At 42.0% G+C, this 26,495-nt stretch overlaps 1 protein-coding gene across 1 annotated transcript in view; it reads right to left on the reverse strand.

The window, feature by feature from the left end:
* Positions 1–23,728, reverse strand: part of insyn1 (inhibitory synaptic factor 1) — a 43,848-nt gene extending 20,120 nt beyond the window's left edge. Inside the window, exons 1-2 of the mRNA XM_041040402.1 lie at positions 23,632–23,728; positions 22,678–23,053 (exon numbers count right to left, since the gene is read on the reverse strand). Of these exons, the coding sequence (XP_040896336.1) occupies positions 22,678–22,821 (144 nt within the window). The 5' untranslated portion in view covers positions 22,822–23,053; positions 23,632–23,728. The remainder of the gene's footprint in view (positions 1–22,677; positions 23,054–23,631) is intronic.
* Positions 23,729–26,495: the final 2,767 nt, after the last annotated feature.

Raw genomic sequence — 26,495 nt, forward strand, 5'->3', positions numbered from 1 at the left:
TTTGCACTATACCCGAGAGTAAGATGAAGAACATACTGTAGTATGAGACCAAGAAAAATGACAGAATCAGTTCAGCAAGTCCTATATACACTATGACATGTGTTTATGTTCAAGTGACAAAGCCCTCTAGTGACCGTTGTAATGTCATGCGACAGTGCTATAGAGCATCAAAATCTACAGAAGGACAAGGTCAAGGTCGGTGGATGGATGAGTCAACGAAACTTTGCACTCTAACCTGAGAGTTGACTGTTTGTTTCCTGCTTCCTACTCTAGCTGAGCGTGGGTTTTTTTTAACCAGGATCGACAGTAACCTTCACCACTTGGTTAGTATTGCAACCATGGTGAAGAAGCTAGCCTAACCTTAACAGAGTAGTAATTTTAACCCATACTAAGTTGTTTTTCTCACCTTCACAAAGTACTACCACTTGTTTAATATTTTATCTTATACCTTTGAGAAAAGTACTGAATCTGCAGCTCTTCAAATACAGATCTACTGCTGACCAACAATAGAAAATTATACTTAAACTATACTGAACAGTTTCAGTTTAAATATCATGCATGCTCATGACAACTTCACATTCTTCCAGCTAAAGTAACAAAGCTGTTACTATGTCAAAGCAATAAGTTATTTGCCTTATGAACAGTGTTCATAAGGCATAGTTCATCATTAGCTTTAGTACTGTAATAGTGCTCCAGAGATGCACTAAATCTCTAGTGGCTCCATCACAGTGAACCTAAGTCTTTCATCCATGACATGAGGCTCTAATTATATGGCAGTAAATGAGTGTAACTAAAAGAATTACGTAATTTATCAAAATAGGGTGATAATAATAATTCACAAAGACGGCGGAGAGTGTTTCAAAGGCTTTGCCCAAGCGATCAGAACAATAGCAGAATGTTTAATCCCGTGCAGAAACATATGCAATGGCACTGAAGTCAGTATGATTTTCTGGCCAGTGTATGACCACAGTAGCATTCACCAGTTTTCTTAAGGCTTTAACCATTACGCTGTTCATGAGAATGTTTTTTTTTTTTTTTTGGTGGGGGGGGTCTTCACTATCCATTAAAAAGGGTAAACCTCCATTAATAAGTTCTGACAAGTTTTACCTCGTGACTTAAGTGTTTAGGCACAAATAACCACTGCACTGACAGAAAACTTCAAAGCCTTGGGATAATCCTGCGGCAGTAGTCTCATCATATGTTGGCTCGCATAGCCATTTCAATGTAAATACCGCGCATACCATCCCTCTGCACACCATGCTGACAAGCCTGGAAATTAGCTAATATGTAATGCTGCACTATATCTCTGCACTGCATTATGTATTCTGGTGGAGGCAGCGGCTATGTGGACTTTGCTGGGATGAAAGCGAAGAAAACAAGGAATATAGTTTTACTTTATGCAATTGTGTGATGACATGGTGAAATCCAATTCTATGAGATATTCTCTGGACCCTCCTCACTCCATGCACAATTAATTTGATACAAGCTAGAAGCATAAATCCTAGATGATTATGCTGTGTTCAGGACAACAGCAATGAATATTTTCATCTTCTCAGGACTCAAGAACAGCAGGAGACAGGTAAATTAGTTTTGTTGTATTATTATGTAGATGCTGGAGCGTTCTGCAGCATCGACAAGATTCAGCAGTTGAGGTGTGTGTATGTGTGTTGTTGGAGTGGGTCAAGGTTAAAGATTAAAAAAAAGCCACAAGTAGGTTTTTTTTTTAAATTTAGTTTTGTTTTTGTAACCTCTTTTTTTCCTACAAAAATGATGACATTTTAACAGGTCCAGGTTTTCTGTCGAGGGGTGGTTGTCATAATGTGTCTTTTGAGCAGTGATCCTGTGAGGCCAGACTGTTTGGTAATGATCAAAATGTAACTGTAGTGGTAAGCAAGCGGTGGCCCCCGCCTTTGCCCCCACCCCCCACCCCCCACCCAAACACAAGCACAATTAAAAGCACAGTTGTTCAAGCTGGAAAGTGGCCAGCTGTTCTGGGTTAATAGATGAGCTTGGCCAGACGTCTGCGAGGTGACCGTGAGCTGGCAGCCTGCTGGATAAGGTTGCAGATTGTAAGTGGACATGTACTTTGCTTCCCTCTGTGTGCAGTTGTCACTGAAGATGATGAAGCACCCTGAATCTCCCTCCTTCTCTGTCTTTAGCTCCCTTCGTCTCACCCTAATTCTAACCTTCACAACCCTTTTTTCTCTCTCCAAGGCCGAAGCAAGTGTAGTGCTGACACGTGGGTACCATCTCCCTGGCCCCCTGACTTTAGACCCCAGAGTAGATTGTCTCTATTGACTCAGGGGAGTTCAAGGACTAGGAGAGCAGGATAAAAAGAAAGACAGAGATGGGTAGACAGATGCAGCAGGAGGCAGGGGCCATGCTCTTTGGTAACCCATGCCCCGGCTCTGAAAAACAACACATATCGGCAACAGTGCTTACTTGGCATCCCCCTACTGTACTCTTACATCAGTGTGCCCTCAAACCTGGAGTTAAATCAGTGCAGGCACAGGCGTGATCCGCTTTGACCTGGAATGACGTGAAATGGCATGCTAAAATATGTACATTGCTCTAAATATTCACCCAGTGTGTCCCGGTTACAGCTATTTCTTATTTCAGTACTGCTCTGCTTAGTGGTTTCATTTGGCATCTGCTCTCATTTCCAGAGGAAAAAAAAAAAAAAGAAGAAGAGAGAACAAGATGGTGGCTGGTTGCTCGGTCAGCCACAAATGTTACTCCAGCTTTTTATGGAGTAGAGCCGTGTTATCGATGTTGAACAGGAATGTTGGTCAGAAACAAGCAGTAAAAGTCTTTTGGACATATTGCCCCATAAGTAGCCAGGAACGCCTCCAATACGAGCACTTAAGGTGGCATGAATTAATTATTATGTGTTGCTGTTATGTTGTTACAAATCAGTTATTCAAACATGTTACATTTGATTGATAAGTTGTTTATTGTTGGAGCAACAATTAGATGTCAAGAAAAAGTCTGTGTTATAATGTTGCACAAAGTTAGTCTACATCAGCAATGTTGGTAAATACTGGAGTAGAACATCCTACATTCTGAAACATGATCGATCGAGACACATAAAATGCTGATTTTTCCATCTACCACTCCAACTCTTCAATTATGGATGTGAATATACTGTACCTACTCTATAATTTATGTAGTCAAACAAATGACTGATTGGGCCACAAAAGTATTCAGTCTCTCTAATGCAAAATGGAGAGAAATCAGAGGATGTGAGCAGGGCAATAAATAATAGGTAATGTTTGCAGAGTCTCTGATAGATCCCATCAAAATGGATGTGAAATATTCATTTAATGGGTCACACTTTATTTGGATAGTCCAGTGGCTGAAAATAAGCGTCCCATTAAGCGACTTTAATGTCTCACTAAAAATGCCTCGGGTGTTTCAAATGCTGTCCATAATTGTGTGAGAAGTAGTCAATATATCTCGGGGCTACAGTTAAACTTATGGTTGGGGTTACTCCAGTAGTGCAGTGTCCTTTAAGCCTGAAAGCTTTAATGCAGTAGAAATGGAGGAGGAATACAGGAGTGGAGTCTCTTGCAGCTCTGTCTTTGGCTTCGCACTGGCCTGATTAGTATTCTCTCTGCAGCATAGGACACTGGTCTAAATTTAACCAATAAAAAATAAGGAACTGGGCTCACCCTTATAACTCGAAGAGAACAGAGCTGACCAGACCTGAACTGCTCCTGTACCTGCTGGAGGACCAGTGTTTGTGTTTTTGGTTTTTTTTGTGCCTCTGGCCACAGTTCTGGCACTTGAGTAACAGTCCTGTGTCTGGCCTTGATTGGGTGCTTCTAATGACATGCCTCAGTGCTGCTGGCAGGGTGCTTTAGGCCCACACTTACACCAGCGCAGCCCGGTTACTGTATTGCTGGGATCCAGCTCAGAGATAGCACATCAATAAATACTCTCTCTCTCAAGTTGCATGGCATTAGGGAGCCTCTTTAATCAGTGGTATGAATAAACATGGAAACAAACATGTATCTGAAGAACTCTCGTATGCAGAGTTGATGTTGAGATGGCTCCGTCTGTAGCTGTAAATTAACAGTTGGCCTGTAATGAAGGAATAAATGGGGAAGAAAAAAGATTGATGTGGCTGATATGTAATATGTCAAGGCAGCAGTAGCTTTTAGTCCCCCATCTCTTTATTGTCACTCTGAACATGCCACTAAGTGTCTTCAGATAGTGAAAGCAGATGCTCCTGCAATCAGTGCAGTCCACCCAATTCATTAGCCTCCAGAACTACCCAGCACTGATGTCAAAAAACTCACCGTTCTGCTCCCAGTAATGAAAGTGGCAATAAATGGATAGCTTTGTGGGGAGCGGGAGAGAGTGAAAAAAGAAAGAGCGCGCATCTATCAATTAAATGACAGGGGCAGAGTGTGTGCGGTGAATTAAGAGAATCCGATGGCCTATTTTTCCTCTCTCATTGGAAATCATCAACACTAAATACAGCAATAGCAGATAAAGGAAGGGAATCCAATAAAGTATAAAATGGATGGAAAATACAGCCACTGGCTGTCACAAAAGTTTACAGCGGTTTTGTCGTCACAAAAATTCTCCACTGCTCCAAAATGAAGTCTCACTGTTAAGAGTAGCTCAGGCTTGCTGCGGTGCACCTTTCATCAAATACATTATATTTCTAAATTGAACTGCTATGCCAGATTGTTTCTCTCTTTATTGTCCTCAATATTGTGAGCGCACAGCACCTCCCACAAAGTCCAACATTTTCTCCAGCAGTTCAGAGGCATGAAGCACTTCTGACAGTAATTTTGACAATGTGGTGTGGAAGGAGGATAAGAAGTGGGTGGGTGGGCTGAGTGACGATGTTGTTAGCGGTGCCAGCGCTCCTTTTCCTTTCCTTCCTTGAAGCTTGTTTTCGCCTTTAATGGCTCAGTGCCCCACAAAGAGATGATACCCGAGGCAACCTCCAGTTGTTTGTTTTCTCTTTCTTTCCTTTCATTTATTTATTTATTTATTTTTAAAGATGATCAGGCTGAAATTATCTGCCGCTATCTTTTTTTTTTTTTTTTTTTTTCAATCCAAGATAAAGGACATGCATATTGAGAGATGTACATGAGTAGAAAATAAAATCCAGTTTAAGCATCTTCATGGATCAGAGCTTTTGGTATCCAGAGCATTTGAAGCCAGTCATTCTAAGTTAATATGCTGCTATGCAGATTTACCTCAGCACACCTCATTGCAATGCTAAACTGTTGACATTGCAGTGCTTAATCATTATTTATTTATTTGTTTGTTCCTGGATGTTAGGCTTGGTTGCACCAGATCTTGATGTGCATAGCCCCAGATACAACAGTGTTTTTGATACACTAGGTGTTCACCCAAGTTAAGTTTTGTAACTTCTGGCTCTGCAACAAAGTTTGTTATTCCTCAAGGATATTCACTGGTGTCCTGGAGTCAGAGATCAATAATGTATCCTCTGCCTCCACTAGGCTCACTGATTTAAAGAAAAAAAAAAAAGGAAAAGAAAAGAAAAAACAAAAACAAACCAAAAAAAAAAAAAACATTTGTGAAGTAGAAGTAGCAGTTATTGATCTTTGTTATCCCTTTTTTTATGTTTAAGTGCATAAGATGGTTTAAATTCGTGGCTCAAACTGCAGCCTTTGGCAACAAACTACATGACAGGTCAGGAGGCGTCAGGACTGTAAGTTTATATGCACAAACAAATGGAAAGAGAAGCAGGGGATTCAGCCATTCAGCCAAGACAATAAAACTTCAATTAAAAACTATTAATATAACATATAATGTTATATTTCAGTGATGGGAAAACACTAGCAGTACTTTATAACCCATTAAGACCACCTGTATTATAAAATGAAAATGGTTATAGCTTATGGGTGGTTTGCTACTTGTTCCCTCTTCCTGAGCCTTCTCTCATACATATGTATAGTGCTGAGACAGGCAGGCAGGCAGGCAGGCAGGCAGGAGTGGGTTTAGAACAGCATGAAGCTGTGTTTTGTACTGTGCTTATCTAATTGCCTGACCACCAACAGTTATAGCCAGATTCAGATCCAGCACTAAATGCTTCCTGAGCTGTTCTCCACTTCCCAACCCCAAAGTTGAACCTCCCCGGAGCCCCGTGGAGGCGGGGCAAACGGCCCGTCTACCTGTGGTGAGTAGAGGCCACAGTCAACCTTTATCAATCCGTCAATCAGGCAGCGACTGTCAGAATGAATTTCGGAGCATCAAGCCCCCGCTACCTCTCCTGCAGAATCTGGCTTCAGAACAGTTTCCCAGCCGCCAGTGTTATGTCCATGCAATTAGACTGAGGGAGAGGTAATGGTGTCACTCTCCTCCAGGTGTCTGGATGAGCTGCATCTGGTCAAGCTGAGGAGAGGGCATTGACAGAGTTCTAATTCTCAGAGGTGCACTTACCCAGGAGTGCCACTAAGTTTTCACATATAGGTGTCAAAGCAGCAGTTTTTTAGTTTTTGTTTTTTTTTTTTTTTGCTGCAGGCATCAATTAGTGCAGTTGGAAAGCTTTGTGTGAGATTTACATTCACAGCTATGTTGTGTGGAAAGGTGATGACGTCTCCTGCTTGTGTTAAAGTAGAGTACTAAGAAAAAGTTTTGAAACTAGAATCTTTTACATGTCTCTTATTTTATTCCTCTAGAGAGACACAACTCCCCTGATGAGCACACTATTTTCCTGGACTTCAGTGACAAAAAAGTAACTCTAGATGTCAAAAAAGATTTATCTTTACTCTTTATTGAGTTTCTATTCAACACTTTGAAGTTCTAAAACAATCAGTAGGAACAGCATTAACTAAGAAATGAAACTCTGCAAGGATGAGATCCCTTTTTTGGAAGAATCAAAGTGGGGCATCATAATGGCAACTTAGCTGTGGGACTTTCTCCCAAGCAGAAAAAAGGGTACACTGATCTGAGCAAAGAGCTGTGATAAGTAGGGAAATGAGGTTTTCATTTACATAGAAAATGTGGAGAAATATGGCTATCACGCACAGCATAGTTCACAGTGCATAATTTTCCATAAAGAATGTACATGTTGCCTGGCTTAGACTGCTATGTATTCACATTGTGTTGTCATCGTCAAAGCCTTATCCATATTTTTTTGACCGTTTAAATTGGAGGTGTCGTATTCATAAACGAGAGAAAAATTTGGCTTAAAAAAAGATGATTTTGTTTGTTCTTCAAGATCACTCGGTGATTATATTTTAGAATACTGGCAGGTTTTAAAATGATTTAGTTGTCTAATGCAAACCCTGCAGCGGTTTTGTTGAAGACATCAGTTTCTGATTTGTGTTACTTTTTTACACAGTATGAATTAATAGCAACATACAGCATTAAATGTTAATAATTATATAAACATCATACCAATGTTATTTTAGGTAGAGAAAACAGGCTTACATATTTAGCTTAAGTCCATCTCCATCAACAAATTAGTGTTGAGCAATTGTTATTTTGCTTTTACATACTGTATGTAGATTATGGATGTATCTGTACATATACAAAAACGATCAAAATGCAACAGTGACTATGTGGGTTTTTCCTTTTTTTCCTCTTTTTGGTATCTCAGTGGATGTACTTAATTCAGCACTTCTTGCAGTTCCTTGTAAAATGCCTTAAAGTCACAGTGAGATGAAAAATAATTTTTTCCATTTTGTAAGCTAATTTTCCATGTAAAAACATTTACATTGAAATAAATGCCCCCAAAAAGTGCTCTTTTAAAAATGCTCTTGTGGTTTTAAATCAAAATCCAATTTGAATACTAATTTAGTTCTTGTACTTTATGGAAAATTGTGTCTTCATTGGATGCTGCACCTTTAGCCCTCCATCACATAAAAATCGTTTTCACTTCTTAACCGATGTAACATAGGATTACATTTCTGAATGATGCAGCTCCGCATCATGTTCTCCTTTAATATTCTGTATAAACTGAAAATACAGCACCTCAGTTAAGGAAGCAAGAGGCTCTACAGTTGGTGTTTTGTGACTTTTTTAGGCATTTTGTTGATGTGTGCATCACACTTGTTCTGGTTTTCCTTTTCCTTTCTTCATAATTTAGACTAGAAGCTGTACTGAAAACACACATTCCTTTAAAGAGTGTGCACCACAAATTTAGCTACTCGCAGCCCATTTAATATCGCCTCCATTTAGGTCATAGCAGATGTCATTGACTAAATGTAGACCAAAGCTATTTTTGGTTGTTACAAATGACTCTGCAAAGCAATAGTGATGCAAGACAGATGGGTCTGATGCGTCTTTGGGGCGAAGGACTTGTGAAATTCCAGAGTCAGATAAAAATAAGTGAGTTCAGAAAAAAAAAAAACAACTAATACAAATGCACACGTTTAAAGACAAATCTTTTGTGCTCCTTTGTGAACCCTTGCAAATATACTTTGGCTAACAGCTCCTCTAGTCAGCTCCCAGTGCAGATGCAGGAATGACAGGTGTTAAATAGCTAGACCCATTTTTTATTTATTTTTTTTATTGTCATGAATCTGCGACTGACTTCTAGCCATAGAATTATGGGATGAACTGCTGACCCTCTGGCTCATGCACCCCTGAAGAGGAACACACTCCCCCTCCCGGCCCTGGGCACACTGCTCTAGCTTTGAAAAAGAACTGTTGTCTGCAGGCCAAGAGATAAGCCTTCTCTCTGTCTGTCTCCCTTTTCTTTTTTTTCTTACTCTGCCTCTCCCTGGCTCCTTTTTTCTCCCCCTCTGTTTCACACCGCCCCCATCTCCTCTTCCTTCTCCTCATCATCTCTCGATTCTCGATCTCTGAATATTTTCCCCGTGCACACAAACACCCATACGGGCTGCAGTGGACATGGGATGTCCTCCTGTGCTGTACCCTTGTCCTATTTGTTTTGTGCTGACAAAAGCCTCCCCACTCAAACCCAGCAATGGATGACCTGTGTGTCTTCACCCTCACCTGACTGAAAGTCCTGACTGTGGGTAAACCACTCCATCAAGCTGCCCTCTTTGCCAACATGAACAGCTGATTCTAGGAGTTATAATTCTAGCTATGACCTTGATAGGCAGTGTAGATGTCATCATTGCAGCCTCACTCCGCGTCATCTGTCCTTCCCTTCTACTTCCAATCCATGTCAATGGCTCTAAAGCCAGACAAGGACAGGTTCTAAACATTAGGTCAATTAGTCACATAGTTTGCCTTTTGGCAAGTCACAGATGCACACAGAATTGATAATAAACCCCAAGCTGCAGACCCCTGGCACTATGATTTATGGGGCAGTGCCAGAAAATTTAGCTCGGTGGGGGTCATTGCAGTCACGATTAACCTTAAGTCCTTTGTCGCACACAAATTGCAGCACTTATTTCTTCACACTGGACGACACATTGTATTGATCATCACGCTGTTTTCATTGACCACTGAAACCATAAATGCACTATTTTACATAAAGAATTAAAAAGAGAACATACAAGGACAGAATGGATTTATAATAGGATGTAAAATGTTTAAATGTGTTCCTCTTCATTTGCCAACACAGCAACAAAGTACGTTATAGTAACTTGTGAAAGAAAAAAAAAATCAGTCCATATCTTATCCCGTCCAAAAAGTCATTCTTAGTATCTCTATCAACCATCTCATTTCCACTGAATAATCTGTGCTCACTCACTGGGAGCCACAAAATTGTGAGTCATAGTTGAATTGAGGACAGTGGAGAGGCTTTACTTGTCAGACTCTTCAGCTATTTCATACTTTCCTTACCACACACAGCATGCAAATATGGATTTTGCTGTGCTGAAGTGAATGTACTATATTACTTGCAGCTGTACACATGAGTCAGTGTGGACCAACATGAGGATGCCTCGTGTTACGGATTCTGTAGAAATGACCACGGTGGTAAAGGTTAACTGTTCAGAGCGTATTGAATATATTGTATAGTGTATTTTTTGTATTCAAGCTAAGGAGAGTAAATCAAACCGTATTTATTTCAGCCAACCTTAGAATGCACGACCACACAGAGCTGCAAGCTTCATTGGACAGGGTCAAGATGTCCACTGCTAAAATCAATGGGATATGTCACTGAAATGGCTTTTTTGTGTTCATCTTTATCTTTGAATTAATAAAATTAACCATGCAATTGACCTTGTGTTATTGTTACAATTAGAGGTTGAATTATTGCTGTCAGGATTGCCCTTTATTCTCTTGGCTCCAATACAACCTATAAGTCCTTGCACACAGTGAGCAGTTTCTTTAGCAGAGCCTCAAAAAAAAAAAAAAAAAAATGCTGAAATGTACTTAAGGATATGACAAACATTATTTTTCTTACAGATTTATTTTTCAAAATTTCAATTTTTGTGCCATCTTTACAACATCTGAAAACAATAATAAAACAAAAATGCCCACCAGAATTTCTCAAGATGATGTTATCTGTATGTCAGTCCAAAACCCCAAAATATTCAGTTTACTCCAATGTAAGCCAGAGAAGATGAGCAAGTGCTCACAACTGAGATTAGAACAATTAAATCTTGTGCATTTTTTTCTTGAAAATTGATTTAAGCTGTTAACTGATAATTAAAATAGTAGGTTAATTTTCTGTCAATGACTCATGACTCATCGATGAATTGACTAATTGTTGCAGCGCTAATTGTATTGAACTAAGACATAAAATTATAAGGCTTCTGCCTCTCTTGTTTAATTTCAATGCTAAAAACAGCCTTACTTTTTATGCTCCTTCTTACAATAAAGTTTATATTATGTGGCCACATAATATGCAACATATTTTTCAAATGAAAATCCCCATAAATGCAGATGATCTTTTCAGATGTGTTTACCCTGTACCACCCTTTCTGTGTTTAAATATATCTTAGCACATAAAATAGATGGTTGTAAAACTATCCAAAGAGGTTGAATGTTGATTCCTGGGCTGTTAACATTTTGAGACCCTCGATTGGATCATTCTTTTTTTAATCATGCGGCCATGTGACAGCAGAAACAGCTTCCCACAGGCCTCCCACCTGTGATCACTGATACTTGTGTTCACTGGAGCGCAACAGTAAGCAAGCAGCCACAAGTCAGTGTGTCCATCTGACACTACAAACAAAAAGCCCACACAAAAAGAATCTAAAATTTTACACTGAAATGAATTAAGTCCATGGGGGACCCTGTTCATAATGGCAGGGGATAGCGAAACAAAAAATATTTTTTTTGAAAATCTACATCTGTATGTAAGGAAAAGACTGGCACAGCACAATGTTAGAAACGGAGAAGACAATCCAGAGGGTTATTAACCTTGGGAATTTGCTAATGCGTGTTCATCAGTAAATTCATCAGTAAATTAATTTTTTTCCAATCTGCTTTTTCCATAATCATAATTAGGATTTTTCTCTCTAATCAGAACCTGCAGCACACGGCCTGTCGCAGCCCACATCAACCTGCAGTCCCATCCCCAGTTAATATCCTTGAGAATAACAGCAGACCAAAGAGTCTAATTATATTTTTCCCCCTCGTAGACCTTGCTGTATCTTCTACTTAGCATAAAAGTCAGAAATCTCAGCCTTCATCTTCTTGGCCATAAACTGCCAGATGCACAGGTGACTGCGCAGATGACAAAAAATATTAATCACCCAAACAGTTTGTTGACGTGTTCTGTCCCCGTCTGCTCTTAGCCGTGTGTCTGAATAATTAGCCTGTCCTCTCTGCTGTGCCTTTTTCATCTTGCCTTGCCCTGCATTAGACGGTGCGTTGTCATGCTATTGACAGCGACAGTGGTGGCAGCCGTCCATGCTGTGCCACTGGCAGAGTGTGAGCTGCCAGTGCACGGCGATGGGGGAAACAGGGGGAGATTCATGAAATATGGAGAGCTGTCTTTGAAGGCACTAGACGTGGTTTAAGTTTGTGGTTTGGATCTAAGACTTCAAGTCTGTGCAGGTGCTGCCCTTTGCAGAGAATCACAATGACTGCACTTAAACAAGTACAAACATATCATTATGACAAAGACCACTCGGCTGAGTGAAAAAAAAAAGATTCTTCTTTCAGAAATGAGCTGAATCTATATTGGAAGTATAACTCATTATTATGGCCAACTCATTCACCTGCAGCCTCAGCACCTGCTCCACCAACACTCACTGGCACACACCTCGTCCGTGTTGGATAGATGACTTTTCCCTGGATACGGTCCCTGACGAAATCTAACACCACCCGTCCAGTTTACAATCCAACAACGTGCCAAAGTGATTGAAGAAACAGTGCACAGTTACAAAGAAAAAAGAAAAACACATAAATATAGGAACTTACGGCCATTGGCCACTGTCTCCTATTTCTTGTTTAGCCACCCAACTCCCAGCATGCAAAGAGGCTTCCTGATCTGAACAGGTGTCTTGCCTTGATGCAGCTCCGTGTGTCACTCTGTTTTACTTGGCTGGTTTTCCTGTGTGACTGTTTGAATTTTGTGATTCATGGCGTTAGTACAGCTCTCTGTGATAAATCTGTAAAATAATTCACCATATATTTTTTTTTCATGATTAATATCATAGCACTACACTACAGCACTAGTTCTGCAGTACTCAGTTGTCCACGTTTCTGCAGAGCAATGATATCTATACCAAAAACTGTACTTTGCTTGAGGTTGGCAGACTTATTGTCGACCAGTCTCGCCCATTGTGACTTTCAAATGCTCACTTGTGTAATAGCTGAAAACAAAAATAACTGAATCATTCAATAAGACAGGTCTCGCTCAGGTCCACGACGCAGATTAGTTATGACACCCTGGGCCAAGCTCAGACACACTGCTTAGATATTCAGACAGACAGGCTCCTCACAAAGTGAAGTAATTAATGACATTTAAATGTTAAATGGATCTCTGTATAGTTGGCATTAATTAGGTGGATTAGAAACAAATCCCAGTTAGAGAATCTAATGTTTTGGCATTTCTAGAGTTCTGTTGCTCACATAGCAAGGTGCATTACCTCTGTATTAGCCCATTAGTCCCTCCAGGAGTCTGTTCTCTTGCAGCCAGAGAAATTAATGCAAATTCAACCAATCCCTGTATTATTTCCTAGAATTATTTTCTGCAGTGTTTCCAAATGGAGAACAAATTGGAGAAAAAGAAAAAATCTAATTTTACCAATTAAAGGCAAATTCACAAATTCTGTGATAAGCCCAAGCCAAATAAATTTAAGGACAGCAACACACCACACCAACTTACATGCAAATACTTTGATTAATTTTGGGTCATGTTCTAAAAGCTGTGTATTGCCCCCAAAAAGCTGTGCCGATTCAAATTTCAGCAAACCATTTCTAACATCTGACAGAAAAAACAAAACAAAAAAACAACAACAACTAACCATCCATTTTATTCATGAGCTTCATGGGAATCACTATGCAGGCCGAGACCAAGCACTCGCTTAATTTGGGGCAAAAATATCCCTCAAGAACATCATTGTACTGTTGCCTTGGCAGGTTTTCAAGGGCCAAATTCCTCCATAAAGTGAGGCAGCTTTGTTTACATCTCTGCTCTGTTGTCATAGCGCTATAGAGGTCATTTTGTTAAAGTCAAACTCAGCTCTTCGTTGCCCAGTAAAGTATAGTGAAAAATATGGAAATGCAATTATGCTGATCTTGACTATGCAACTATCAGTACACCCAAAATATCCAAAGACATACTGTTGACATGTCTGATTGTACATCGCTTTAGAAGCATGCAGCTGAGATCATTAAAAAATTTTGCCATGTAGAGAGGATTTTTAATTTGCAGTTTTAGTGTCTGGACTCCAACACAATCAATAAAACAAGTCTAAATGAAGACAGCAGATGTTGTGCCAAAATTTATAGACCCTTAAAAAATGAGTTTTCCATAGCTGCGTGTCCTTATTTTGTCCTCTGTGTGTGTGTGTGTTGTTTTGCCACTGCACAGGGAAATTATGCCTGGGGAAATGTGCTTAGTAATAAATGACCAGAGTCTGCGCCAATGTATAACTCTGACAACTTCCTTATAGAATCATTGGACTTCTTTGGTTTGAGATGATAAGATCAGAAGTCAGCACAAATGGTCTTTGTAACGAGGAAAACAGGAAGCGTCATTCTTCACCTGGGAACTCCGTTCTCATGGAAATTCTTTTCTTAAACACATCAACAAAACTGAAATGTTTCAATGAATTTTCCTCCCTCATAAATTTAACACAAAGACCTCATAATGAATGTCACAGACCTCTTATGTGTCAAACTACAAGCACCCATTGGTTCTGTGAGTTGTCGGACTGAATATTGCTCTGATAGTTCCTTTGTGCAGTGGCTTATTTGTTTTATTCATGACAAATTACTGACATATTTTGGACTTATTTTTGTATCGCAGTTCATTGGACTGCAACAATAAAGTGAGTAATTCCACACGCACTCGCATTTTACAATAAAGAACTCTGTGGAACAAACGTTTCCACTACACAAAATGTTACAAACTAATTTTACTACCCTTTCAGATGCTAACAGTAACTAGCGAGCCGCGAGGCCGAACCTAATTTTGTTATTCATAGCCGTGATAAAAGAAGGTGTGAGTGAGGAAACAAAGAGCTGATAATACATTTAGTCCAGATCACTTCATCACAAGTACACTGTGGGTCCACACATTATCTATATTTGTTTTGACATACAGCTCATTTTTAATTAAGCTTTTCTCTTGGCCCCCCCCCCACACACACACACACTATTCAGCATTACAGATGCCACGCTCGTATTAGTCCGGAAGAAGTGAGTCATGCTGTTGTGACTTGTCACAGTCTTTTTAGTGACTTCCCTCACCACGCAGAACAAACTACCAGATGCATTATCATGTTTTTCCATGGTTCAAATATCAACAGTACTCTGCATACACAGCACTAAGAAAACCACTTGAATGTTATCTGAGCAACTTTTTGACATTACAGCAAAGGATGGAGATGTTACAGTATGTTTATAAACTTGAAATCTCTTAAAAAGCCTTAAAAAAATAATGTTGAATGTTTTTAGGGCAGGAGGATTTAGCTGCTTAGTTGTGGGCCATCTCAGTTGTTTCTGCTGGTTAAGTCTGAACAATCTCATTTGAAACTGGGTTGATATATGATGCATCACAGACTGCGGCTAAAAATGAAAGGAAGGACCCTCCAAATAACACAGTTCCAAAGATTGTAGCTGGATTAAGCTGCTACACTGGTGAGTGGGCTGGCCCACGCTGTTCTGAGTGCTTTCACAAGCTACAAAAATACAGCATCTCTTCACAATCAGATCACATTATTAGTTTGAATTTCTTGTTGTGCTTTACGTGCATCTGTGCTCTTGGTAAAAAAAAAAAAAAAAAAGTAGTATCCGAACCTGGTAAAAGAGTCAGTCTGACGGCCTAATGGAGAGCAAGCTGTCCCTCTGCGTACAGTGTGCTTTGACACAATGAAATGATGTAGCTATTCTTGGAGGCTGCTTGTGCACTTCGATGGATGCCATTTTTCACACCATTAACTACAGCCTACTGGTTTTATTCACAGCACAGAGATAGGCCAAAACAATCCTAAACACGCCCACGAACGAGCACAATTGCAACAATTGATCTAAGCTGTTCCACCCAGTCTGTCGCAATTCTGTGCAGCCGGAGAAACCATTATCTCCATCCACCCTTCATCTCTCTCACTCCGTCTCTTTCTCTCTTGCACACATTCTCTGTCTTTCTTTGCTCTGCCTTTAACACCCCTTTTCATCCTATTCAGCCCCATCCTTGCTGAGGGACAAGCAGAAGGGTTTGTTGCTGAATCACAAAGTACAAACATGCATGGTTAAAAAAAAAAACAAAATCCACTGCTTTATCTATAACTAGCCCACAGTAGGCGTGTTAGTTGATAAAAATCAATGAGCATGAAGAGCGCAATTTTTGGAATGTTTACCTCAGCAGAGGTCTAACCTAAAGCCCTCATTACAGTCTATGCTGAGTGCAGGGTTCGCGGAGGGAGGCAGAGCTCAAAGGGCCAGCTAATCCAGTGGGTCTTACAGGCATGATGGGCTCGTCAATATGCTGGGCCTGCATCCTAAAGAAGCTGGAGCTCCACAGCAGAGCTAGGTAAAAGAGGCTCAGGGGAATGCTTTGCATGGTGCAGTTTTATTCTCTCCACAGCTCTCAAGGTTAGATGCCGCTAAAGTCTTAACCCGTTGTTTACCGCTCCTCCCTCCCTTCTTTGATTGTGCTCTCCTTTCAGTCCTCAGTACTGCTTACTTTTTCATGTAGGGATCTAGGAATTAAAGATTATTCTGATATTGCTATCATTGCGAGCTAGTCTTGGTAAAAGCGTCAGCTAAGCTAAGTTTAATATCCTCTCTTTTCGTTAAAGCAGTGATGGGCTATATTTGTATCAGATTACATGATAGTCAGTGGGGTCACCATGATGGATTTGTATAGCAAACGTGAGCATTGCCGCGGTCAGGTTGGAATCCATTTAAAATCAGCTCAACCAAGAGATGATCTGACATTCTGCTTCAAATCCCGAAGCAGTGTTTCATCACTCCTGAGAATAATTGAGCCTCTGATTCATTCCAAGAACGGACAAATTTATGTGGAGCTCAGCTCAAGGCAGCAACACAGGTGTGGAGATGGCAGGGTGTTTTGTATTCAGCAAAGAATAGATAAGGCTTGAGGTGCCTTGTTCTTGTTGTTTTCCTGAGCAAAGAGAACTCCGCTAGAGGCACGTCACCAAGTTTAATTTAGGAATTTAATTTCCACACACAAAAGAGGTCAGGCAAGGAGGAACAAATTGACAGACACAGCAGGCGGGTACTTGTCATTTCTTCCAAATGGCTTTTAATGAGAAGAAACCCTTTGGCCGAGGTATGTCAGGTTGAAGGGTACTTTCCTCTGCAAGTGGTTAAGCTTTCAGGGTTGCCTGCTGAGGGTTGTTGGCCTGCAAGGACAGCTGGTCTGCATGTTCACAGGTTGGAAGACTGGGCAAAGACCCTGCCTTAATCTGAAGTAAATGGATTCTCCAGTTGAGATCACTGGGCTGTGGTCAACTGGGCAGTAAACCCACAACACCGGCGGCCAAAATGGTTGCTTTGTGGGAAATGATCCACCAGGACACAGCTTTGTGACTGTCTGATTGCAATTTCTGATTGTAGGCACTCATTTGAACAAACACAGAGTACCACAATCACCTTCCAAGTTTATGTGCTATTCAGCCGTATCAAGTCACCATTAATAGTTAGATTAAAATGGATTTTTATTCAGAATATAATTACTTCAGCATGTTGGCACATACACGGTAGATTATTTTAGTAGAGTTTTCACCATAGTTTTCCAAACTCTGAATTTGTGTTCAAGATTTAATCCAATTTCATTTAAGTGGGATAAAATCTGGAATTTTTAAGTACTACGTTCCACTGCAGTGACCCATTTTCCTTGCTGGAATCATCAAATTTCCTAATATCATTGCATTGCCCTTAAAATGTCCCTTTATTCCCCAGTAACAGTGTGACAGTGTGTTTACCAGTGTCCTTTATATTGATCTGCTTCCTGAGTGCAAGTGCTAGTGATTAGCCCCCCCCCCCCCCCCCCCCCCTCCCCCACACACACACCTCATGGTTAAATGTTGAAGTGTTCTTCCTCAGTAGTTTTCTGTTCCCTGCCCTGCGTAGCATCAGCATCGGCAGGGGGAAACACAGACTGTTGAGAGGATATGGCCCCTGCAGAAGAAAAATAGCCCTTTGATTTTGGTTTTGGTCTCCCTTGGGCTGCCTCTGGGTTTGGAACAGATTTGGTTCAGTGCTGAGCTGGGTAGCTTCAGTAGAGAGGAGACTGTGGCTCCCCCTTCGATGTGGATGTGTCATAACTGGTTTCAGTCTCGATCTGGGGACACCACTGGCTGGCTTGCTGGCTGGTTGCTAGACTGACTGATGTGGGGCCAGCTGTTTGGATACCTCAACATCCGCACCGGGCTTCAACAATGCAGCATTTAAACTTGCCTCCCACATGAAAGAGCAGCGCGCAATAGCCTTTCTGATCAGATCATTTACATAGCAGTTTTTCTTTGACAGGCTCCATTTTAGCACAAATGCCTTGATTTGACAGCCAGGCCAATGGGATCACGCGGCTGGTATCAAGTGATGAATAGAAGCTGAATAGACCGCCCCATTTGTGCCACATGTGTCTGACTAAGCTCGTCGAGCACAAAGTTGTCTCTTCCAAAAACAAGCAAAACCTGAAAGCGAAGGATGATAGTTCTGCTGCTGCTACTCACAGGTGAAAACATGATGACTGTGATTTTTTTTTTTCTGTAGATCAAAAGAATTCATGACACACTTTCAGAAACCCATTATATAATTCTAAAAACTGCATGGTGGCCAGTGTCATTAATAAAGCTGTTACGCAGTGCTTCATTCCTAAAAAGCTGACATGTGGAGGACGCATTTTTCACCTGACACCACTGTTTTCCTGCCGCCTCTTTTCTTCTGTCTTCAGGCTGCTGGTAGCTGAGTAGAAACAGTGAGCCAGTCTCCAGCATAAGCATGGAGGATGTGCAGACAAGCTACCACAAGGCTGACTGATAGATGCCGGTGTCCAAGACGTGCTGTACTCTGTGCTACTGATAATTGCTCTTTGTCCAGTTTATATTCAGTCCTCTCATTTGGAGCTTTAATTCTACGAGTCCTGATTGCTTTCCTGTGTTCATTTGTCTTGAGTCGAGCGCAGACGCACGGCATCGTCTGCTCATTGTATGATTCTGCATAATATCTACATCCACATAATAACAGTTCATCATTCCTGTTTGGTTCCATATAAAGATGTGTAGCTCACTGCCAGCCCCCTTCCCCCCACCAGTCCATGCTATTGCCTTGTCTCCCTGGTCTCCCTGGTTTCTCTTTTTTTTCCCCCCTTTAACACTTCATTAGATTCTTTCAATTTCCCAGTCTGTATGTCACTAATAACCATCATGGTTACACTCCTACATTTGCGTTTCCTTAGTTGCCCTTTTTGCAAGTGTAATTCAGTTTCAGAAAAAAGGAACAACTCAAGATCAGAAAATTTCAGAGGGTCTTTGCATTCTGTTTGGTGTCATTTTTTCTCTTATTTATCCTCAGACTTCTAAGTCGCAGGTTGACGTGATACCTAAATGAATTATTTCCTCTAGAGTTGCCACTCCTGCTGGTGTTATTATTACAAATGGAGTAGTTTATCAGTATATTACCTTCCGATGTCTTTCCTTTAGATCCTTCTCATTTTACCTGTCACGAAGCCTGTAATGGGATTCACAAGTAAGACAGGCTGCATTTGACTGTAATAGGATTTTGAAGGGAGCAATCTTGAAAAACTACGTGTGCTCTGTGTTCACATTTTTCTTTGACGTTCAAAGGAGATTTACTGCTTGAGACTGTGCTGCAACATGGACAGAAAACAGTACTACTGATCTCTGCAAAAATCCTGTTTTATGAAAGATGATAATTTGAGATGTTTTTATCCGCCAGCTTGATGATAGGCAACCACGTGACATGGGTGGCCAAGTCTCTGATCAACACACGTTCAACCAAATAGAAACCACATACATTGTACTGGATTTTAGCGACTTTCAAGCTGGTCTTTTTGAGAGCCAGTCTGGGACTACTGCATTGTGATGCTGGCCAGAGATGACTGCAAGCACCTGTGTACCAGGTAAAATCCAAAACTGGCCTTAATATACTTGGGGACCAGAGGACTAGGAGGGATAAAGACTGCAGTGTGATGCAAATATGCGACTGGAAAATAAAAAGCATAGACCTCACATTGTTAAATTGAAGTTTCCTTGTTATTGCTTTTTAATTTAACATTAATTACTCCTCATATATCAGGTTCCCTCAAAATGGCCGACTGTATAATGAGCATCACTCGAAATACACTAGTAGAAAAACGTGAGATTATTAAAGCTTAATTGTTGCTATGGCACTGTCATTGATGTTTTTAAAATTCAAAATTTCTGAATGCCACGTACTGGCCACGCAGGAAACCATTTCCATTTACACAACAGTGATTAAAGTTCAGTGGTAGGTTCACCGCAGGGTTTGATTGCACTTCGCTCAGTGTTGCTCGCAGTGATTTTAAACTCGCTTGTAAAAAGGATGAACCTATTTTTGCCATTATTTAAGATCTGAGTTGGGCCGGTCCTCCAGGGAGTGGATGTTTAGCAATGAGAATGATGAGTCCTGGCAGGCAAGAAAGTAAGACCCATGGGTGACCCCTGTTTTTTTAAGACTACAGTGCCTTTATGAGGATAGCAAGTCACTTTGGGGTAGAATCAGTGGAGGTGAAGGTCTTTTTAAAAGGACAAGCCGTGTCTTATTTTCCTTGTTTATACTATCATGTTGGCTGTGTTCAACATTTAATCATGAAGTTAACAGTTCTCGTTAATATTAATTATCAAATACTATGTGGTGCCGAGGACAATAGAAATGTGAGATTCCCCATTGGGCCTTGTTAAATTTGGACCTTGTTTAACTGGTAAAAATCACAACTTTGTAAATCCTCATTTGAAATGTAATAATAGATGGGGATAGAAGTATTGTTCCTTGCACTGTAGTTGCCTAACAAATCTGCAGCTCATACAGTTTTTTTAAAGGCTGATGTAAAAGACGACAGAAAACCTTATACTTCAATTCATGCAGATGTTTGAACTAAATAGTCTAAATGAACTCTACAGTACACAGTATATGCATATTTAAGGCAATGGACAAAAGAAAAATTGAATGTAGGCAAATTGCCTATACAAATTCCAGTGTGACTAATCGCGGTTGAAATGTGGGGTTTTATTCTTTCTTGTTTTGTTTTTTTTAATTCAGCTTTTGACTCAACTGGCTCTGTGCATGTACTGAACAATGACACTGTAGGTATGTGATCTTGAGTTATGAAAGCAGTGCTGTGAAGTAAGAATAGAAACACACCAGTAACTTCTTAATTTCAGGGCAGCTATGTGCTCTGGAGTGTCAGCTTTAACTCCTCAGAGCACTGCAGTGTCTCCAGTTCCCCAAAGACCTTGTGGGTGATAATCAGTCATTACTGCTCCTCCACTGAGTTATTTATTTCACCATATTCACATGGCAATTCATCATTTATTTATGTGACAGTTGTTATCTATTATGTTGTTCCTTTCATGTGGCCAAGAATGAGAGATTTTATGGAACATTAGGCTTCCATGCATCTGATGGCAGTACACTGATTCTGTTTCTTCATCTCCCATTGATACAGTCTGCAATCTCACAGGTCAGTTAATTGCAGGATATTGATACCAGCATTATGACTGCCACTGCAGCTAATATGATTCCTTAGCCATTTCAATATGTGGGATTGTGCTCTTCCAATAAAAAATGACATTTGAGCCACTGTGCAGAGCCCTCTCTAATGGGGTCTGGGATAAGAATGGTAATATGCGTTGGAGCTGGCAGAGGCACAGGCCGTGTTTTTGTTTATAAATAGCTCCAGCCAGCATTATTCCACTTGCAGTTGTCCCATAATCATCAATCACTCCCGCGCGCAAGCTGGCTTCTCCTGCTCACCAGAGAGAAGGTGCACTGTGAGCTGTGGCCTTGCACCTCTAACTGTGCAAGTACATAAAGTAGAGCGTGGTGAGTGGGACAGAGCTGGGAGTCAGGGAGAAAGGGAGGGGAAAGGTTCCTGTGTGGCGATGGAGTGAGTTATGGAAGCTTCACCATGGCTGTTTGAAACCCTCCTCCTCCTTCAGGTCATTACATGCACCAACATCCGCTATTTCGCTTCTTCAACACGATTATAAACACACACACACACACATACACACACAAGCTCCCTGTGCGTCCCTGATGGGAGGCAGGTGGGAGGCTAATCATGTGATGCGCTTGGAGGATGTGGGATGGGTCAGACACAACTGTTTGCTCAGGTTTCATTTGTCTCTGTCCCTCTATCTGCCTTTATCTCTTTCTTTGGAGGGGCTTTGCAAGAAGAGCTCACAGCTTTGAAGACACTGCAGGGGGAAGATCCCAAAGAGATGATGAGGGCCATTTTGTACTCACACACATGAACAGATGTACTCTGAATATCAGCCATCGCACTCGTATTTTTTGGTCTATATACTTGTAGATGCATGTGAGAGCACATGCACACGTACAGTATCTCTCTTTGCTGATCATTGTTAAAACTGTGTACTGTAAATACACGCACACACACACACAAATCTCTCAGCGTTACCATGGCAGTTGCAAAAATACAGTAGGAATTCAGCTGATCCTTAACAAAATGGTTATATAACTATTGCGGCACTAAGTCTTGTATCTTATCTAAGCATGCCTCCGTGTTTCCTTTCAGCCTGGCTTTGCTGCTTTTCAGCAGCTTTTCACATCCACTGTGCCTGCCACAAGACACCACTGAACACATGAAGGACATTTGCAATTGCCAATCAGCAATTGTTTGATAGGAAAAGGAAGATAGCCTCGTTGCGGATGTAATCAACAATATCCTCCTGTTACAAACCAAAAAAAGAAAAAAAAAAGACTCTCATCACTTTTAAATCTTAATCAAAATCTCCATGCTGTGAAAAGAATTTCACACTTAGTTAAATGCAGCCTCCTTGAGAAGCACACCCACCTGGCACCCTCATTCTCTCCCTGCCTCCGACTCTTCCTCCCCCCCTTGTTCCTCGCTAAATCCCCCTAAAAGCCTGATACGTGTAAGCTGATTTTGAACCTCACCTCCCGGAGTTCCTTGGCCACATCCTTGAGCTCTTTGAGAATTCCTTCCAGCTGGTCGATCACCATCTTCATGTGGCTGCGGATGCGTTCTCTCGGGCTGGGGGTCTCAGAGGTGTCCCGGGCCGGAGCTCTGCTGAGGGACATCCTTTACAGGGCGACGTGGGGCCAGTGGCCAACAGGCTGAGGGCGTGGGGGAGCCGAGTCGGGGTCCATGTCTTTGGCTACAAGGAGCCTCAGTGCTACTGATCCGAACAGGGGCCCCGGCCACGCAGGGAGACCTCAACATCTTAAAAGCACCTGGGCAGCCAAAACACCTTGCCTCGCCCGCACACTCGGCACAGGGTCACACTCTGACATCCATGCCTTCTGGTAGACGCTTCCAAAAACGAAGAGAAAATGAGCATGGGAAAAGTCAAACGCAGTAAATCCATGGAAAAGGAAGAGGCAAAATACATGGGCTAAAGCTGGTATGAAACTCTTACATAATCATGTTGAGCCAACTCATCTCATGTGTCATTGTGTACGTTTGAAATTGTTCCCAAAGAGATGCTATTTAAAACACCTGTCTATACAGGGAAGAGACTTCTTCCCTCTTTTTCCACTTGTCCTGTACAATCTTTTTTACTCTTGAGACACAGTGACATAATGGCAGGCTAACATAGAAAAGTGAAAGCAGAAGAGGGTTTCATATTAACCCTTTTACAGAGCGAGCTATCCAACACAGATAGAAAAATAGAATTCCCAGCAGTGGCTCAATTTTCAAAATTATTGTGTTCTACATTATTGGTGGCTAGCGGGGACAAGATTTGCCATCTAAATATAGTCCCTCAGTGAGGGCTATTGTCTTTAAAGAGAGAAAGGACAGATCCTGTTTGAAAAAAGGGGATATTCCTCTGTGCAGCGTGGCGTTTCCTCCTCCAGCAAAAACTAAAAAGATTCTCAGTAGAAACTCACATCAAAATAAACTTTTCTTCACATCCATTTTCTTTGCAGATGATGATTTAATCATGTTGTCCTTCATTTCTCGTCCGTGAAAGCGAGCAAGTTAGGTGTGGATCTTTGCACAGAGCGTCCAATACCCCCCAACCCCCCCCACCCCCCGAAAGCAGGGCTTATTCCAGGTGGCGTGGGATCAGAATGAATTGATTTCTAAGCCAGCGGAACGTGACTTGTGATGAGAATTTGTGGAGGGATAACAAAAAAATCATGGTGTCGATGAGACACAGTTACAAAGGGGCTGGAAGGCGAACAAGCACCTTCCTCTGGAATTTGGGTGGCAGCTTGTCTTATGCAACAGCGCTCTCCAAGTCCTCTCACAAAACACTGACCCACAGCAGTCCACAGGGGTGTGCCCAAAAACCAAGGGAGCAGAAAGAGAAAAGGATTCTCTTCTCTCCTTCAGTTGTTGCTAAGGGAACCCGGTCTGCTTCCTTGTGCTGTGATTGGATAATTATTTTACTTCTTATCCGTGTAGTGTATGTTTTCTCTCTGGACTCTCTTCAGAGAGGCAGAGAGCTCCGTGCCATCCAGCAGGACGAGATAAATCCCATGAAAGCTTCCCAGAGGAGCCCCAGAGAACAAGCAGGGGGGAGAGCCTCTCGCCAAATCCAGGGCGATGCCACTGCCACGGGGTGCGCTGGCCAATCACACATGGCACCTGGACAGACGGGAAGGAAAGCAATCACTTATTCTCTCATGTCTCATCCTCCTGTGCTTTCTATTCCTCCCTCTTCTCCTACTTCACAGCAGCATGAAAAGCAACAACAATAGTTGAGTGAGGGGGACTCAGAGATGGACAGGAATGAACTGCGTTGACGATTTTAAGCTGCTGTTAAAATGCATCTCTTGCTTTAGCAGCACTTGTCTCACCTCCACGCACACACACGCACACACATGCTAGAACACACACCTACTCACCTTTCCTGTGCATCACTTTGCTGTTGCTATGCTCAGAGCTCACTGTCCACGGACAGCAGGATCATTCAAGCTACACACAACCTGCTGGTTCTTTAGCAGTCCCTCTGTCGCTCACACACTAACATCTTCTCTTCTCGCCGCCTTGCTGTTCTCTCTTTCTTTCTTTCTTTCTCTCTCTCTCACACACACACACGGTTCTGTTCCTCCCTCCCCTACTTACTGTCTTGACAGAGAGAGAAGCTTCTATCAGCAGGGTTATTTCACTCTGAGGCTGTGGCTCGTCAGAGGAGGAGTAGAAGTGGAGGATGAAGCTGTGGAGTAGGAGGAGGAGGAGGAGGCAGGAGGCATGAGATGGGAACGATGAATGGCCCTGATAGCACTCTGAGAAGGGAGAGAGGAGGCTGAGGATGACTAAGAGCCAGAGTGGCGAGGAGAGCTCCCGCTTTGGATTGTGATGCTGCTGCGGCCGCTACCATCACTCAGATAACTGCGCTGCCAGAAACACACCACCCATCATCCCCGTCAGCGTTCGCCCGCATCAGGAGGCTCAGCAGACAGAGCAACTGAGCTGCTGCTGTGAAAAAGGAGCTGTGTGATTCCAGTGACAGCCTCTCCCTCTCTGTCTATCTGCCTGTTGTCGCCTCTCTCTACCCCCCTTTCTGTCACTCTTTCTCTTTCTCCGTCCCTGTCTCTCTGCCCCTGCGCCCTCACTGTGTCCTCGCTGACTGCCGGATGAAGGGAAGCTGATGCCAGAGTTTATCGTGGGGCTCAGGTTCCTGCCAGCACCACTCGACTGTTCTGCTCGGCTCTGTGGAGGAGGGGCTTGGTGCTTTAAAGGCACAGTGTATCGCACAGTCCCTCCTCTGCCTCGCTCCTCTCCTGTCCTCTCCTCTCTCCTGGCGTCTACACTCCCTCACTATCTCCTCTCACACTGCCTATCTAGCCTTTGTCACAGTTCTATCGAGGGTGTTATCTCTGTCTTAAATCCAGATGAAGTCTTCTTCTTCTGCCGCCAGCCAAGCAGTCTCTAGGGACCGGGTGTCCAAAAATCCTGGGCTGTTACATCATTAATATACAAAGCAGGTTGGTGTTTGATGACCTCATCTGACTGAGAGACAGAAATAGGGAGGGAGGGCCAGCATGACTTTTCCTCTTTTCAACACAAGACGCAGCCCCGCGTAACCCCACCAGAGGCAATTACCCTAATATGAAATTAGTTTTCTAAAGGAGATAATGTACCAGTAAAGCAGATTCATAATGACAACTTCTTGAGCAATGCACGCCAGTTACCAGGGGGTTTTGGCAGATAACTGTAGTGAACAGCCAAAGGCTCAGTGCATTCCTTAGCATAATTGAGAAATGCAGAGTGGATTCAGGTTAGGTAGATCTTCCATGCAGATGAATTTGTTCTTGGGTCCTCTGTGGTTTCCGCTACCAGGATCACAGACGTTATGCTGATGCTGTAAGGCTAATTGGTGGAATATTCTGCAGTATAATAAATTCTCTTTTGCTTGTTTTCTTTGATTAATAAATGATCGAGTTTGGCTTTTAAAAAAATATAAAAAAGAAGTACTTCGTGTAATGTGTTATCCTTTTCTGAATACACAGCTGCTCGGTGTTATCTCAGATTTCTGACATGTCACGTTCTGAAGTACACTCTGGCTCTGTATGGAGTTTGGCGACAGCGATGGGGTCCTGTGTCTTTCCTTGCATTTCCACATGGCTGATGCAGCATTGCACCGACAAGATGCTTGCCTGCAAGAAACAGGTGTCCTTGAGTATGTTTCCTTTGTAGCTTCCCTGCTTTAGTCTCTCTGCACATATGGGAGGCTCCCTTCTTAGAACGCAGCAACAGTTGCAGCACTTTTTCTCTCCCCATCAGTTTCTTTTTTTTTTCTTGA

The sequence above is a fragment of the Toxotes jaculatrix genome, chromosome 1 (assembly GCF_017976425.1).
Source record: "Toxotes jaculatrix isolate fToxJac2 chromosome 1, fToxJac2.pri, whole genome shotgun sequence".
Classification (NCBI taxonomy): domain Eukaryota; kingdom Metazoa; phylum Chordata; class Actinopteri; family Toxotidae; genus Toxotes; species Toxotes jaculatrix.